This window comes from Lolium rigidum, chromosome 7 (genome assembly GCF_022539505.1).
Source record: "Lolium rigidum isolate FL_2022 chromosome 7, APGP_CSIRO_Lrig_0.1, whole genome shotgun sequence".
Lineage (NCBI taxonomy): Eukaryota > Viridiplantae > Streptophyta > Magnoliopsida > Poales > Poaceae > Lolium > Lolium rigidum.
Window position 1 is genome coordinate 278,586,698 of NC_061514.1, and position 16,127 is coordinate 278,602,824.

The following is a 16,127-nucleotide window of genomic DNA, read 5'->3' on the forward strand; positions in this document are numbered from 1 at the left end:
TTATGTGCTTGATCCCAATTTCCTTAGCGATGCGCAGACCGTGTAGCAGAGCCTCGTATTCCGCCATGTTGTTTGTAGCTTCGAAGTGGATCTGCAGAACGTACTGCATTTCTTCTCCGGTAGTGGACTGCATAACCCATGTTTCTGGTTCCGGCTCCAGATTTGCATCCGGAGCTTCTGTCCAATCTGTGACGAAATCTTCCAAGAATTGGGATTTGACCGCAGTCCTGGCTTTCTAAGTGATGTCGAAGGTGGATAATTCGATGCCCCATTTTGCTGTGCGTCCTGTTGCGTCAGTGTTGTTGAGAATCGTCGACAGCTGAGCTTTGCTCACAGCTCATTCTTGGGTGCTCTTGGAAGTAGTGTCTCAGCTTCCTGCTACCTAGGAACACGCCATAGGCTAGCTTCTGAAAGTGAGGATATCTTTGCTTGGATTCTGTCAGTACCTCGCTAATGTAATAGACAGGCCTTTGGACTCCGTACTCGTGACTTTCTTCCTTTCGCTCCACCACGATGACGAGACTGATGACTCTGTTGGTAGCTGCCAAGTACAGGAGCATGGGCTCTGAATCTTCTGGAGCCGCTAGGATAGCTGGAGAGGTGAGTATTTCCTTCAATCCTTGAAGTGCTGCGTCTGCTGCGTCGTCCCAGACAAATTTGTATGTTTTCTTTAGCAGCTTATACAAAGGAAGCGCCTTCTCGCCAAGACGGCTAACGAACCTACTGATTGCTGCTACACAACCAGTTAGTCGTTGCACATCTTTGAGACAAGTTGGCCTTTTGATACACAGGATTGCCTTGATTTTTTTCGGGTTAACCTCAATGCCTCTGTGAGAGACGATGAAGCCAAGGAGTTTTCCGGCTGGAACGCCAAAGACGCACTTCAGCGGATTCAACATCATCTTGTACCGACGGAGATTCTCAAAGGTTTCTGTGAGGCCGCTGATCAAGTCGGATCCTTTCCGGGTCATGACCGCGATGTCGTCGACGTAAGCGTGCACGTTCCGGCCAATTTGGTCCTTCAGGCACCGCTGCATCGTACGTTGGTAGGTGGCACCTGCATTCTTCAAACCAAAGGGCATGGTGACATAGCAGTAAGTGCCGAAGGGGGTGATGAACGAGGTCGCCTTTTGGTTGGACTTGTTCATCCGGATCTGATGATACCCGGAATATGCGTCAAGAAAACACAGAAGTTCCGCCCCTGCCGTCGAATCAATGACTTGGTCAATGCGCGGCAAGGGGAACGGATCCTTCGGCAATGCTTATTCAAGCCGGAGTAATCGATGCACATTCTTAGTATTTCAGTGTTCTTTTGGGTACAAGGACGGGATTTGCGACCCAATCAGTATGGATAACTTCTACTATAAAACCTGCGTCTAGTAACTTTGCTAGTTCCATTCCTATGGCGCAGCGCTTCTTATCTCCAAAGCGTCGCATAGCTTGCTTTACCGGTTTAGCCCCCGGATTTATGTTGAGGTAGTGCTCGGCGAGTTCCCTAGGTACTCCGGACATGTCAGAAGGTTGCCATGCGAAGATATCCAAGTTAGCGCGGAGGAACTCGACGAGCGCGTCTTCCTATTTGGGGTCCATTTTGGCTCCGACTGAAACCTGCTTGGAGTTGTCGCCGACGATGAGGCACTGTTCAAAAACTAGGCCGATTCAGCGATTACTAGGCCGATTAATCGCTACTAGGGGTATGACCGTGTCGATTATCATTAATCGCTTGTGTTAATCCTTTAGCCCGATTAATCATACTGAAAGTCCGATTACTAGGTATGTTCCCGATTAACTACTACACTTGGTCAAAAGAGTTACAAAATTTTCAACTCATATTGCTAGTACAGGCGCTACCCCTCCCCAATAAAGTAGGTTTTGCGAAGCTCCTGCTTGATTTCAGCCTCCAGGACCTCGATTTCCGCTGTTGCCAACTAGTTACTTGCCCTCCTAGACCAGTTGCTCACAGTTGCCCAGACCTCAGATACAGGAGCTCGTGCAGGAGCTCGAGGATGCCTTCAATAGGTTAGGTGGTTGAGGTGTAAGAGGGGTCGTACCCTAGGTAGGTGGTGGGAGAAGATAAACTTCAGAGGTGAGAGGAGAAGAAGTGGAAGGAAGGAACGCGACTTCGGCCTAGTGGATCCTGATGCGCTCGTGACCTTGAAGATTAGGTCACGGAGGAGAAGAGTACATGTTTTCTGAGATTTTAGGCTCTAGACAAGTAGGGCCAGGCATATAGAGGCTCATATACTATTATTTTTCTTATATAAACTATTTTTAAGTGCTAATTTGTGTATGTTGCGCCGATTAATAGCCGGACGATTAAATCAGTTAATCATCCGAATTCCGATTAATCGTTGCTCCCAAGCCAGCCGAGCAGTTAACGATTACCGATTTCCTTAACATTGCGATGAGGTCGTGCTTCTTGGTTTCTATCGCGGCCTTGAAGGATGTCTTCTGTTCGGAGATCTGCTTCTTGGTGGTCTGCATCTCAGTCGGATCCACCGCGGCTCTGTAGCCTTGCAGCTCCTCTCTAGATATTACAGACTCTGCGAAGGCGGCTTCGCCTAACTCGCACTCGTGAGCCTTCTTGTAGTCTCCGGATACAGTAATCATACCTTTTGGACCCGGAATCTTGAGCTTGTTGTAGATGTAACACGCTCTTGCGTGAAACTTGTGGTACTGCCGAAAATGACGTGGTAGGAGCTCTTGAAGGGCACGACCTCAAACGTGATCATCTCTTCGCGGAAATTATTTGCATCGCCGAAGGCCACAGGAAGTCTGATGCTGCCCAAGGAGTTTGCTTTTTTACCCGGAACCACACCATGGAATTCAGTGGTGCTGTGTTTGAGGTGTTCCTTGGTAAGGTTCATCCGCTCCAAAGTTTCCAGGTACATGATATTCAAGCTGGCTCCGCCATCCATGAGGCACTTGGAGAAATCATACCCGTCGATGCGGGGACTTACAACCAAGGCGGAGCACTCTTTCGGAATGACAGTGGGGTGATCCTTCCTGTCAAACGTACACGGAGTTTCCGACCACCTGACATACTGCGGCCCAGCGGGAACTGTGGCGTTTAGGATCCGGAGAGCTGATTTGCTTGCACGGACTGTTGGGGTTCCAAGGAAGGTGTGGTACGCGCCCGCACTCTTTCTATCGAAAGGGTTGGGTTTAGCTGCGGATCCGACTTTGGGATCCGGCGAAGCATCATCCTCATCCATCGCCTCGGAACTATCTTCCTCCTTATCCTTGTTCTTGCCCTTGCCTCCTTTGCCGCGTGGGCGGTGCTTCCGGGCTCTCTTGTATCATGCTTCCGGGTCAGATTTGAGGTCGTTGACCCACTTGCAGTTGCGGTTAGTGTGAGTGGACTTCCCTGTAGCCGGATCCAGATGGGCCAGGCAAGGCATGTCTCTGTACTCTTCGTATGTTTGGGGGCGCGGGTTCCGGCAGCAGTGACCTCATCACCTCGCTGCTGGCCCCTGCCGGCTCCGCCTCCGCGGCCGCGGCCTCTTCCGCCTCCTTGACCTCCTCGTTGGAAAGCCATGGCGATCAAGTCGGATCCGCCACTCTTCTGGTCATCAGGGGGATTCTTCTGCTTAGTGCCGCTGATGTTGCCGTTGTCACAGTTCTTCTTTTGCTGATGTAGGGGAATTGTTGTAGCTGCTAGATCTCCGCCTGCGTCGGCATCGGCGGCAGTATGATCGCTGGCAATGGTGATCATGTCATCCAAAGTCAGTTTATTTGCGTTGACCAAGCAGGTGAGCTTGTGCCGCAGCAATCCTCCTCTCTGCAATCCACCTATGAAGGCATGCATTGCTGTGCGATTATCCACGTTTTCGCACTCATTCCTGGTTGCTAACCATCGTGTGAGGAAGTTCCTTGATGTTTCTCCCTTCTTCTGGATACATGCCTGTAGGTCGCTTGTCGTGGCAGGTCTCTTGTAGGTGCCCCTGAAGTGCTTTTCGAAAGCGGTCTTCAGGTCAAACCAGCAAAAGATGGAATTCTTCTCGAGGTCGCTGAGCCAGATCCGGGCTGGACCTACAAGGTACAGCTGAAGCATGCGGCAGGCAATGTTAGGGGTTCCTCCGGCAAAGGTTACTGCATTATAGTAATCCTCAATCCAGGTATCCGGCCTTTTCGTGCCATCATAATTCTTCAGGTTTCCGAGTAGCTTGAGGTTCATCCTTGGCTTTGGTTCCTCTCGAATCATCCTGCCAAAGCACTTTGGGCCGATGTAGTCCGTTTTGTATTCATTGAGGCGTTCCCGGGCATCGCGTGGGCCTCCGCCAGGGGTTTTTGAGCGAGAGCGGGATCTCCGGCCTCCACCTCCTCCACTTGGCGGTGGTGAGGGAGATCTGCGAGGGGGCCTGTAAGAATTTTTGCTTCTATCCTCGGATTCCCGACGTTCTTCCCGTGGCTTGCTCCGGCTTCGGTGGCTACCCTCACCTTGGTGATAGTCGCCTCCGTCGTTCCGGCTTCGACGGGGCTCCGGCTCACGTTCCGCGTTCCGACTCCTCCTGGGCTCAGGCTCGCGATCGTTGTTCCGGCTCCCTCGGGGCTCAGGCTCACGATCGTTGTTCTGGTTCCGACGTGGTTCCGGCGTACGCTCCCTGGTTCTCGGCGGCGGCATGTTGTCGCGGATGTTGATTCCACCAGCCCCATGGGGTCTGATGTTTCTGACTGGACTGCGGCGGCGAGGAGGTGGGGGACGCGGATATCCGTTGGGTGGAGGTGACGGGTTCCGGTACTTGTACCTGCCAGCGTACATCGCATCCTTTCCCTTCTTTGGATCTGTCGGGGGTGTCTTTGATGGCACAGGGATTGGATTTGGGTGTTCTCTGGTTTTCCTTCTGCGTTCCGAGGATCCGGTGCGCGATTCATCATCGCGATGGTGCTTGTCGTGAGCGTCCTTCTGCGCGGTAGAGATGCAGTGAACCGGGTTGGATTCCAACCTGCGCGAAGTGTCTGCCTTGCTTTGCTGCTTCATTGCTGAAGCAACGAGCGTACAGACGTAGTCGATATCGATCTCCTCGTCCTTTTTCTTCAAGATCTCCGCAGCCTTCTTCATGTTATCCTTTGGAGTTGCGAGCGGCTGTTGCTCAGTGGGGGTCGCGAAGGTGATCTTATGGGGAGGTATAGCATCTCGCCTGATTTGATCGGCCTCCCGCTGAAGCTCGGTGACCTTGTCTTTCCAGTGTTGCTGGATCTCCTTGAATTTTACCAGTTGTTCGTCAACCTCAAGCTCTCGCTGGTGGAAATTTTCCACGAAGTGCGCGGCTTCTTTCCTCTCATCCAGCATTGCCGCTGCGGTTCTGGCGATTTTCTGGGCTGTTGCCAGCATCTCCTGCCTTTTGGCCTCTAGAGCCTGTGGATCTGCGGCATCGTCAGGGGTTATGGGTTTGTGGAGGATCTCCGAGTGTGCAATTGCGTCCATGCCTGCCTGCGCCACCAGTTCTTCTGGGTACAGGACTTCCTTATGCGGTCGTGCCCGCGATAGCGGAGATCCTGCATCGGATGGCTGCTGGTCGGAAGCGGTGTGGTCGTCTGCCGATTCCTGCTGATCCAGCGCTGCCAAGGTCGCAAGAACCTGCTTGGGCTGGGCGGAATCAACTTCGGGCTGATCACCGTATCCAAACTCCTTCACCTTGCGATCGAACTCTTCAGTGTCCATGGATGGGGTATCCCCGGAAACTGGGCTGAGGTTGCCCAGGATCGATTCTTCACCCGGATCGTTGCTTTCTCCGACAGCATCCTGCTGATCCGGAGCAACGTTATTTTACGGTTCCTCAACCTGCATGGGGCCAGCTCCGGCTTCTTGAGGGGCGGCTCCTGCGGTATGGGCTATGAAGTGCACGAAGTGACACCTTTGCTTCTCTAACACCTGGGAGACCCAGCCGGATCTGCATTGGTCTTCCACCTTTATCTCCTGCTCAGGGGCGGATTGGGTGAGTTTTGATTTTTTCAGATCTAAGGCGGAATCTTCCTTGGGAAGTTCCTGCGTCTCAGATCGAATCTTCGCGACTGCGTCCTGCTCAGCGGCGGTCGTGTCAGCGCTACTTACCAGTGCGTTTCCGTCGGAATCGACGGTTTCGCCGATGAAGATGTGTATGCCGCCTATCGGGACGATGGAGAGCTTGACGGGGTCGGCCTTGGCCGGAATCCAGCACTCGTCCGGAGGGACGATCGGAAAGTTTCCGGCGTAGAGGACACGCCCCACAACGATGGTGTTGTCGTAGCTTCCCATGGCGGAACCCTCCCGGTTCCGGCCTCCAGACGCCGCAGGCCCCACGGTGGGCGCCAACTGTCGTTGCCTATTCGACGGTACCTCGGAGGAGGGATCCTCACGAGGGGAGAAGAAGTAGGGGCCATAGGGCGGAGTGCACTCGGGACGGTGGTACGCGATTTACCCAGCTTCGGAACACCCGCACGATGACGGGGCCTACTGCTGCTTGTCCGGAATTATCTGGGCGCTTTCGCGTTGTTACAATGAGTTGTGGTTGTGCCTCTAGGGCTCCCGGGATCCGGCTTATAAAGGCGCACGGATCTAGGGTTTACATGGAGAGTCCTAGCCGGAATACAAGTTGCCTAACTACGGTACAATGTCTTGCCGTGTACGTCAAGGATCCGCCTTCCTCTAAGAACGTGTCGGATCCGGATACTTCATGGACCTTCACGGATCCGGCCTCCTTCGTAGGTCGGTTGGGATCCGGCTTCCTGTTCCTGGGCTGGACTTCATCCTTCAGGATCTACAGCAACTAGGCCGCCCGATGGGCCACATGCCACATCACCATCTGTGGGCCACCCGGGCTTACCGGATCTAGGCCATGCCGTTGATATACCCATAAAGTATACCCACAACACTCGGATGTTCTCGACAACCCTAAAAGGTCATCTTAAACAACAAAACAGGGTTTTCACGAACCCTAAAAGGTCATCTTAAAACAACCAAAGAGGGTTGTCTGGATAAGGTCATCTTAAAATAACCAAAAAAAAAGGTTGTCCAGAACCCTCAGGTATCCTCGACAACCCTAAAAGGTCATCTTAAAACAACCAAAAAGGCATTAAAAGACATAGAGGTCAAATTTGGCACATCATATAGATCAATTTTCTTAGAGCATTTCATAGTTCCAGAGCATTTAATTTGGGACAACACATAGATAAAATTAACCAACACATCATGAACTACATAATATTCCAAAACAACAACACCAGAATTGAAATGGTTCAACATAACACATCAGCCATTCTCCATTACAACAACACCAAAGTTCTCAAATTCAGCACCTAAAAGGTTCAACATTATTACATGGCATCATAACACATCAATCATCACATATTGCCTTGATATTTTTCACCTTCTCTTTCATACAGACACTTGCTTTGAACATGTCATAGAGCATGTACTCCACCTTCTTCTTCTCCTTCAATGCATCCCTTTCACCTTAGCATCTCAGCTGCTTATCCTTCATTATCTCTGCTTGACTCTTATGCACCTGCTTTAGCTCCTTCAGTTCTGGCCTAAGATTTGCCACTTCTGTCTTGAGTGTTTTCCTTCTCAACCTCCTTAAAAAAATTCAATGCAACGTAAAATATTTATCATTTTCACCAAACTTAATCTTGTTAAAGTTCTGCTCAACCATCTTCTTCTTAGTTTCTTCCATGAACTTCTTGACATCATTCATGAGAGTTCCATAATTCTTCTCAATCTTATTTTTCTCATCAGATAGCTGCTTCACAAGCTGACCATTTTGAACCTTGTCATCAATTCTAGCACTGTTGACTTCATAGTACATTTACCACAGGCTATCTAGAGAATTCTAGAGTGGCTGGGGCAAGTCATCATCTAACCAGAACACAACTATAGAAAAATGCTAACAGGAATTAGACACTAAATTATCTACTACTGCATTATAGCTCTCTGTGTAACGTTGACAATTAAATTATCTACTACAGAATTAACATGAATCTGTAGTGCATTTAGCTCAGCATATTTCATGCTCTTATCTATTAGTTGCTCTACTCTATCTACTACTTTCAATATATAAGAACATTTGCAGATTAAGTACTAGCAAAATAGTAGCACATATGAAGAGATGCAGTTAAGAATAAAATAATAACACAAGCTGGCAGAGATGCAAATAAGCACGGATACAAAGCTACTAACATAAGTAGAGAGATGACATAAACCACTTGTCCTTCAGTTGCAGTTTAAGTACTGTTGTTGGTTAGGGGCTGCCCATTGGCTAGTCCATCTTGCGAATCGAGTGAGACACAAACCTTACGATTGTGAGGGGAATGTGTAGTTTTCTTGGCGATTTTATCCTATTTAGTGTTAACTGATGTATTGAAACTTCTCTTCTGAATTTGTTGGACTAAGTGCATGTATGAATATTGATGTTGACAAGCTGCATGTTCATGATTGTTGATGTTGGAACTTGTCAGACTTATGTTTTAAATTTGTTGGGCTCAAGTGCACGCATGAGCATAGACTTGTTGAACTTAAGGTTGATTCATGTTATTATTACGTCATACGGTTGTGAAATTTTGATTATCCTTTTGACTGTTTTTTTAGTGAAGGTCGTGATGATTTTTTCTGCAGCTAGTGTTCAAGTCGGCTTGCCAAGCTTTGCAAGTATTTGACATCCTTGCAAAATGTTTAAAGTGGATTGAACCTTAATAACCACCATTCCTAACACTACTAATCTTATGGTTAACCCAGTTTGCGCATATAATGGTACAAGTTCGGAAGGAAAATGGTTAACTAAATCGCATCATTGCCTCCCAGGATTAGTGGCGAATCCAGCCCATTTTATTAGGGTGGGGCAGACTAAGCTTAGGCTGAGTATTTTTTATTTTTTTTATTATATTCTTATACAAAAATATATGGGTTGGGCCAAATTTTAGGGTGGGGTAAGGGCCTACCCCACCCTTTCACCCTGCTGGCTCCGCCACTGCCCAGGATTGGAGCAGCCATGACCTGGCCGCTGTCTTCAGCGCCCTGATCGAACACGGCCGCCAGGCTCGCCCCACGCTCATGTCTTCTTCAACTGGTTGATGCGTGTGCTGGTCTGGTGCTCTGCACCATCTTCGGCCTGGAGAGGAAGGCGGCCACATCCTCCTCAACAACTACTGATCTCACCTAGTATGTGATTGCCCTGAATGCTTTGGCTTGAGTATAGTTAAGGTTAAGACAGTAAGTGAATTTTCTGTGATATTACCCATGTTAGGAAAAGTTGATCGCTCACCTAGTATTAAGGCCCAATTCTTTTGCCAGCTTAAAAAATAAGCTGCCCTTTCTCAGCTTTTTCTATAAGCCATCCAGCTTATTACTTAAAGCTTCTAAATTAGGGATGAGAAAAATATTTCAGAAGCTCCAAGTAATAAGCTAGGAGGCTTGATACGTAGATCCAAATTAGTCCGTGTAAAAAACACACCCGCTCCCCTCGGTCGCCTCCTCCAGGCGACAGGGGAGCCCAACCCTAGCTCCCCGCCGCCGCCACCTAGCCCCCCGCTCCCTCGTCGTCTCCCGAGGCCGCCGGCGGCTAAGCCGTCCGCCGCCGATGAAGGGGGCGGCGAGGCCCTATGCCTCTCGGGATCTCGCGCGCTCGTCTCGGAGGGAAGACGTCGTGCCGGGCCCCGGAGGCGTCGTCGCCGCCCGCCCCTCCTGCGCCCCTCGCCGGCCTCGGCTGCGGCCTCCCGCTCGCCGGCCGACGGCCCGACCATGGCGCGAGTCCGGGCGGGGAGGGACACTGCGGCCCGGGGTCTGCCGCGGTCGGGCCCGATCGCGGGCTTCGGCGGGCCTGCGTCCAAGGCGACGACGGTTGGTGGCACGGGCTCCCGGCGGCTCGGCGCTCGGCGGCCGGATCTGCCGCCTCTGCGGCAGTCTGCCAGGTGCGCTTCCCGGGCGTTTGGTGCGTGTTTGGTGGACGGCGACAAGATCCCTTGCTCGGCTGGCTACGCCTGCTGCTAGGGCCTGCGTTGCGCATGCCAACCAGCATCGACACTCCGGGTGAAAGCCTCGCACCAATTGGTGCCGATGTCGGCGGTGCCTCTGGGTACCATCTTTCCCTGTTGAGGGCTTCATCGGGGAGCTTGGTCTGCTGCTGTCGCGAGTTGTTGCGTTCTCCGGGTGAAAACCTTTGCTCCTCGGAGCGGGCGGCGGCGACACACTGTGTTGTTACCTTCTTGAAGGCGCCGCTTTTGGAGTCTGTGCTCCTCGTGGTGTGGTAGATGCGTGGCAGTGTGCATGGTTGCCTTGTCGTCGAGGATGGAGGATGCCGGGGCGGCGGCCCCGGACGGTTGACGTGCGCCGAGGCGGCGGCCTCGGTTGGTCTTGCGGCGATGACTCCATGGGGTGTTGTCATGGTCTTGCAAGGCTTGGGTGGCGTGTTGGTGCTACGTGGGTAGCGAGCTCGTCGGCCCGGCCTACACGACGGGGCGGTCGGTGTGGGCGGCATGTCGGGGCGGCGGCCCCGGATCTTTTGGCGCGGCGTTCGTGGTCGTGTGTGGTCGCCTTGGTAGTTTGGGCTACAAGACGTCCATGTCGTGCGGCGTTGCGGCTCGGCTCGCCTCCGAGCAGGGGACGCCGGAGCAGCGGCTCCGGGTTTGGTGGTGTGTGTTTGGTCGTCGGCGGTCTGGTTTCGTGTGGGCGATGAGGCTCCGGTGTTTGTGCGGTTTTCGGCCGGTTTCCCTTATAAACTCGGCCGCTCTGTATGGTTTTTGGGCCCGGTTTCCCTTATTAACTGAGCCAAATCTTCCTCTATCAATACATCGTGCAGCTCACCTGCCGAATTCTCAAAAAAAAAAATAAGCTAGGAGGCTTGTGGAAGAAGTTGGGGAGGGGGCAGCTTAATTTTTAAGCTGGCAAAAAGAACTGGACGCCTGTTATGCTTCCGAACCGTCTTTGATGTTGTATTTCAGTGAAGCTATTGCATCCTGACAAGGTAATCATTTCCCTTTATAAGGTTATGTAGCCAATGCTGCAGGTTATGAGGTCGCCTTACATTAAAATATCTGGTAATAAGCATGATAGACGACTCGAACACGCAAAATACATCTAACAAAATCTTCTCGGCAGGGAACGTCAACACTGCACGAAATGTTTGCAAGTGGCAACTGTGTATATCTTCGACAGAACAACTCAATCGATTATAAGCAATGTGAAAGCAGTTTGCTTCTCTGTAATACAACCAATCGATAATTCATGGCACAAGGTCCGGGCCTTACATGCAGTAAATTACACAAATGGTACAAGTACACTCCACAGGATACACGGACAATGGTAAACAAGAACTAGCGGCAAACGGACCTACTTATTGCTGGTAACAAATCAAATTGCCTACTGATGAGTCTGATCTATATTAAGGGTTTGTAATCACAGATATGTCAAACTTGAGCAAAACCTGCAAGACATAACAGGGACTACGTGAGTATGGGTTAGCAACAATAATCCTATTAACTCACTAAACTCATTTCATTCAAAGTCATAAATTGACAAAATTATTCCATCTTCCAGGCAAAAAAAAGTTTGATTAAGGTTGATAGTTTTAGACTGCAATTAAGCTATCTGAAAAACGCTATGTGGAAATTGAAAAGCAGAGGTCAATTGTTTCCATGAAAGTAAGATATTTAGGTTTACTTGAGTTCAAAAAATTTATGTCAACTGAATCCAGCTACAGAATCCCATACGTAAGTTTCCACTGATTGGGGCTTGAAACATGTGGAAGAAGCAGCTGAGCACGCCTTCTGGAGTAAAGAGTAGTCTCACCACAAAGCTACGTACAATGCTTATTGCACATTTCATAAGAAATATTACTGTGAAGTACAGTATAACTAACTATCATCACTTTTGAATAGCACATGGACTCATAGTTGAGGAGATCAATGCAGGTTAGGTAGTTCTCAACTAGGAGGTAGTTCTCAACTTCTCATTTGCTACGACAGTCATTGTGTATTTGTCTAATTGGCATATCCCCATTCAAATGTTGTTCTTACTAATATTATCGAAGACAAGTGTGTCAACACTTCTTTGCAAGTCAACCACACAGCCAAATAGAGCCAACTTATATTGCTCTATGTCACAAGGAAAAAGGTAAACAGCTGCACCAATTATGACTTTATGAGAACCGCCTATGAAAAGAAAGTAATGAAGCATAAAAGGGGCGCTAAGGTATACCTTGTATAAAATCCTTCCATTTATCACCTTTTGGTCCTTTATACTGTTCTAGGAAGCCTGATATATAATAACATAATGTTATATGTAAATTAAAAGAGTGTCATGACATATACAGGTGACAGGGCAGAACTATTCAACTTGCCATGTAGTAACAACAAACATACTATTTAGTCATGCAGGAGTTACAAGATACATTCAGAAATGCTACAAGCAAACAAATGATAAAACAAGTAAAATTTAATAAATTACCTTGGCGTATGGGGCAAAAATAGCCTTGACATCTTCAAACACCTCAGGAATCGGTTTTGCAGCATTGATCTGACAAAACATCATGTTGGTCAGTAAGTATCAAAGTGAACAGATTCCAAAAGAAGAGCCGTAACTATCATTGCAAAAGGACGGACGTAATTATCAGAAGTCCTAAGTACCACATAACAATCAAAAAAAGGATTATTATAATTCCAAAGGATGATTTCTTCAGACTATCATGTCATCTGTCCTATTTATAATGTTCCTGCTTTTATGTTGACATGCATTCCATTCATGTAATTAGTCATCGTGGAAGTGCAGTAGTACCTCTTTAACCTTCTCCTTCGCTCTATAGTACTCAATTACAGGCAAGCTGGATTCAGCAAAAACATTGAATCTCTTCTTGATAGTCTCTATGTTGTCATCAACTCTTCCCTGCAAAATAGCAAGAATTGTTAGAAACAACGGTTATTTGACAAGGATACATATGCTAAAAAGAAGGAAATAAGTGATGAAGCAAACCTCATTGCGCCCCAAAAGACGTTTTTGCATCTCTTCCTCAGAACAATTGAAGAAGAGCACAAATGCAGGAGAAATTTTTGTCTGAAAAAATGTATCACGATCAGATATCTTACAATTCTTTACAAGTACTGTACATCACAGTAGACACGGGAAGAGGATGCTGAACTATCGTGCAAGTTTGTTAGAGAAGAGTGAAAGATCTGAACTTTTGAATTGTTAGAGTAGATGAACTTACAACATGCTCGAATGCAGCACGATTCTCTTCGTTCCTTGGAAACCCGTCGATTAGAAACTTATCATTCTCATTTTTTATCATGGCTTCCTTCAGGAGCGCTATAGTTACCTCTGATGGAACAATCTTCCCCTCCTTTATCATGTTCTCAATCATAGTTCTGCAAAATTATAAGTGTGGAAATAAACATAGGAACCTACAAGTGGTTAATTAAAGAAGCGTACAATGACCAATACGATTTTCAGAACAATCTAGTTCCAAATAAACTTAATGGGAAGAAAATAATATACCCATTCTCAGAGCCAGATTTAAGCTCCGCGCGCAGAAGATCTCCAGCACTAAGATGGGTAAATCCGAAGTGTTCAACAATGTTGGCACACTGTGTACCCTTTCCACTTCCAGGACCACCTGCGTGTAAATTCTTGGTCAGGTACAGAAGAAAGTTTATTTACTTAGATACTAATAAGTAATAACGTTTAATAATATTTGTTGGTCAGCAATAAAATCGATGAGAGTTTACCAAGAACAAATACAACTGTGACTTTCTTGTCACCCAACATGTTCACAGCAACCTCCTGCATGAAAACACGGTTTCAACTACAAGACATAAAAAAATCATGAATGGCACCGACTCTGTGAGACTATATTGTAGTGTTTACTTCAATGACTATATATAGGTGTTGTAAATAGTAACTCATGGATCGAGATTTATATTGGCAATATGCACAAGATATAAGTTTCTTCAACATGAACCCAAGTACCCAACAACAATACAGTGCATCTATTTCCAAATAACTAAATGGTTCTGAAAGTTAGTAGGAATAACAATGAGATTCAGTTTAGAGTTTTAATAAATTTCTCAAGGTCAGATACTTTTGTAATGCTTTATGTTTAAAGTTTTAATAAATTCAAGCATGCCCACTGATACAGAAAACAAAATACTTTGAACATTCACGATGAAATTCGGCTTTTGCAGCAATAAGTTGAAATAATCTAATATATCCAGGGAATGAGCAATGAAAAGCAATTACATACACGCACCTCATTCTCAGTGACAACTGCGGGAGCATCCACAACCGTGCCCATGGCTGAAAATCATAAAATCTTCAGTTAACGCAGGAAAAGTTGAAATTTTGCACCTCAGAAATCGAAAAGAAATGTAACATTGCACCCCAGAAACTGAAGCGCAGAAGAAATGTAACATTGCAAGGGCACCAATTATACACTGAAGATGGATATTGGCATTAGCATCTAGCAGTCTGACATTGATTATATCAGAAGGGCCAAGGACAGAAGAGCCTGCAGCCCTGCATTGACTAACTCTGCTTGGATCTTATAAACCAAGGTTTGATCTGATACCAGTACATACAACGCATTCCACATCATAGTACTGTTAAATTACTACTTGTGCAGGATGACACGCAGTCTTGTCATTTCAAAGCAGCAAAAGTACAGACAAGGTTCTCTACTCTTTCTGGAGGTGCCCAGAAATGGCAGTGCCCAATGGCCTGCCACTGCGTAGAGGGCAACATAGGAAGGCTAGCACCTAGCAGTGTTGTAGACGAAAGGTGTTTCTTCTTTTTTCCCACCTTGCCGAGGCATATCCACAACATGGCATGCTTACATACAGAAGCAACTAGTATTTTCAATTAGTAGCTAAATCAAACAGAAGGATCAGTTTGAACCCGATTTGAACTAGGATGTCCCTTGATTTCCCGCCGTGCATAGCAAACACGGAGGAGAAGAGGGAGGTGAGTTGCTCCTATTTTTTCAGAAAAGAAAATTGGTTTCGGAAACACGGATCATCCACCACTCTGATGAACTGTCGGTGGCAACCATTCCAAGATCCAGCACTCTGACGGGCGGGCAGCCCCGGGAACCATCCCCGTCAGATCTGCACCCTAAGCTGCCGGGCCGACCCATTCAGCCGGAAGACGGATCCCTCCCCCTGAATCCCCGGATCACCCAGATCCCACCCGCCCAAGAACAACGCCCGAGGTGGTTCTCAGAACTGGAGACGCCCTGCCTCCAGGTGATAACAACAGCACGGCTAGCACATAGTAAGGAATATCATCAGATCTCGCGACAGGGCAGGCAGGATCTCGCGTACCTCTGCGGTCCTGGATCGACGGCGGGCGGTGGGCGGAGGAGGGTCGGCGCGGGCGGCGGCGGGATCACAGGAAGCGCGTGGTGCGTGTGCTGGTGGTGCGGTGGAGGAAGGAGGAAGGAGGAGGCAGGAGGCCGTTTAATACGCGCGCGGCGCGCAGAGGGGTGGTGGGGCCCACGCGGCGTCTCCGCGGGAAGCGTGGCAATTGGGCGGTGGGCCCGGAGGCGTCGGCGCAACAACTGGTGGAGACGAGGAAGCGAGGTGGGAGGGACAGACCAGTCGGCTCGTGGCTCCACAAGTGTGTGTGTGTGGGACCCTTGGGCAGTGACTCAGTGAGACGTTCAATTTCTTCTTCGATCCAGTCTAGGAGACACAAACATAGATTCCACACACATTATAACCAACAATCTCTATCATCAATTATTATCCCACCAAAATTAGCAGCTAATAAACCCTGGCTGTGATGACAACTCCTTCGAAACACCTCGAGGCTTGCCCACTCGTCGGTGTGCTTTGGAGATGCGGTGGATCTTGGCTTCACGCGGCGAGATGCGAGAAGGTCCAACATTTTCGGTAGGTTAGGTTGTCTCGGCGCGGATGGCGAGGCGGTAGCCTTGTTTCGCACGCAGCGGTGTCGGCGGTCCTTCAAATAACCTCGAAAGGGCTAGTTGTGGATGGTGGCCGCCCTCGTTCTTCTTCTTCAACGGCGGCTGCCGGCCGTGCCAAGCAAAAGGCCTTTTGTGAATCTTTGTGCTCTTCAGTTAATTTTATGTGTTTGTTGGTATAGGTTTGTATTTGTGCTCATCTTTATGTTCTCCACCGATATAGAAGCGCCAACCATATGGTTT

At 48.4% G+C, this 16,127-nt stretch overlaps 1 protein-coding gene across 1 annotated transcript; it reads right to left on the bottom strand.

Moving 5' to 3' along the window:
- Positions 1-11,116: 11,116 nt before the first annotated feature.
- On the bottom strand, positions 11,117-15,352 carry LOC124673808 (UMP-CMP kinase 3). The gene is made up of 10 exons (XM_047209848.1): positions 15,283-15,352; positions 14,214-14,260; positions 13,693-13,747; positions 13,463-13,580; positions 13,176-13,332; positions 12,941-13,021; positions 12,746-12,853; positions 12,419-12,487; positions 12,170-12,226; positions 11,117-11,396 (listed from the first exon to the last, which is right to left on the bottom strand). Exons 2-9 carry the CDS (start codon positions 14,256-14,258, stop codon positions 12,218-12,220), a joined length of 642 nt encoding a protein of 213 aa, XP_047065804.1. The 5' UTR covers positions 14,259-14,260; positions 15,283-15,352; the 3' UTR covers positions 11,117-11,396; positions 12,170-12,217.
- Positions 15,353-16,127: the final 775 nt, after the last annotated feature.

Coding starts and splice junctions, on each gene's coding strand:
- LOC124673808 (XM_047209848.1), bottom strand. CDS start 14,258: ATGGGCACGGTTGTGGATGCTCCCGCAGTTGTCACTGAGAATGAG. Junction 13,581..13,692: donor CACAGTTGTATTTGTTCTTG/GTAAACTCTCAT, acceptor ATTTACACGCAG/GTGGTCCTGGAAGTGGAAAG. Junction 12,854..12,940: donor GTCTTTTGGGGCGCAATGAG/GTTTGCTTCATC, acceptor GCTATTTTGCAG/GGAAGAGTTGATGACAACAT.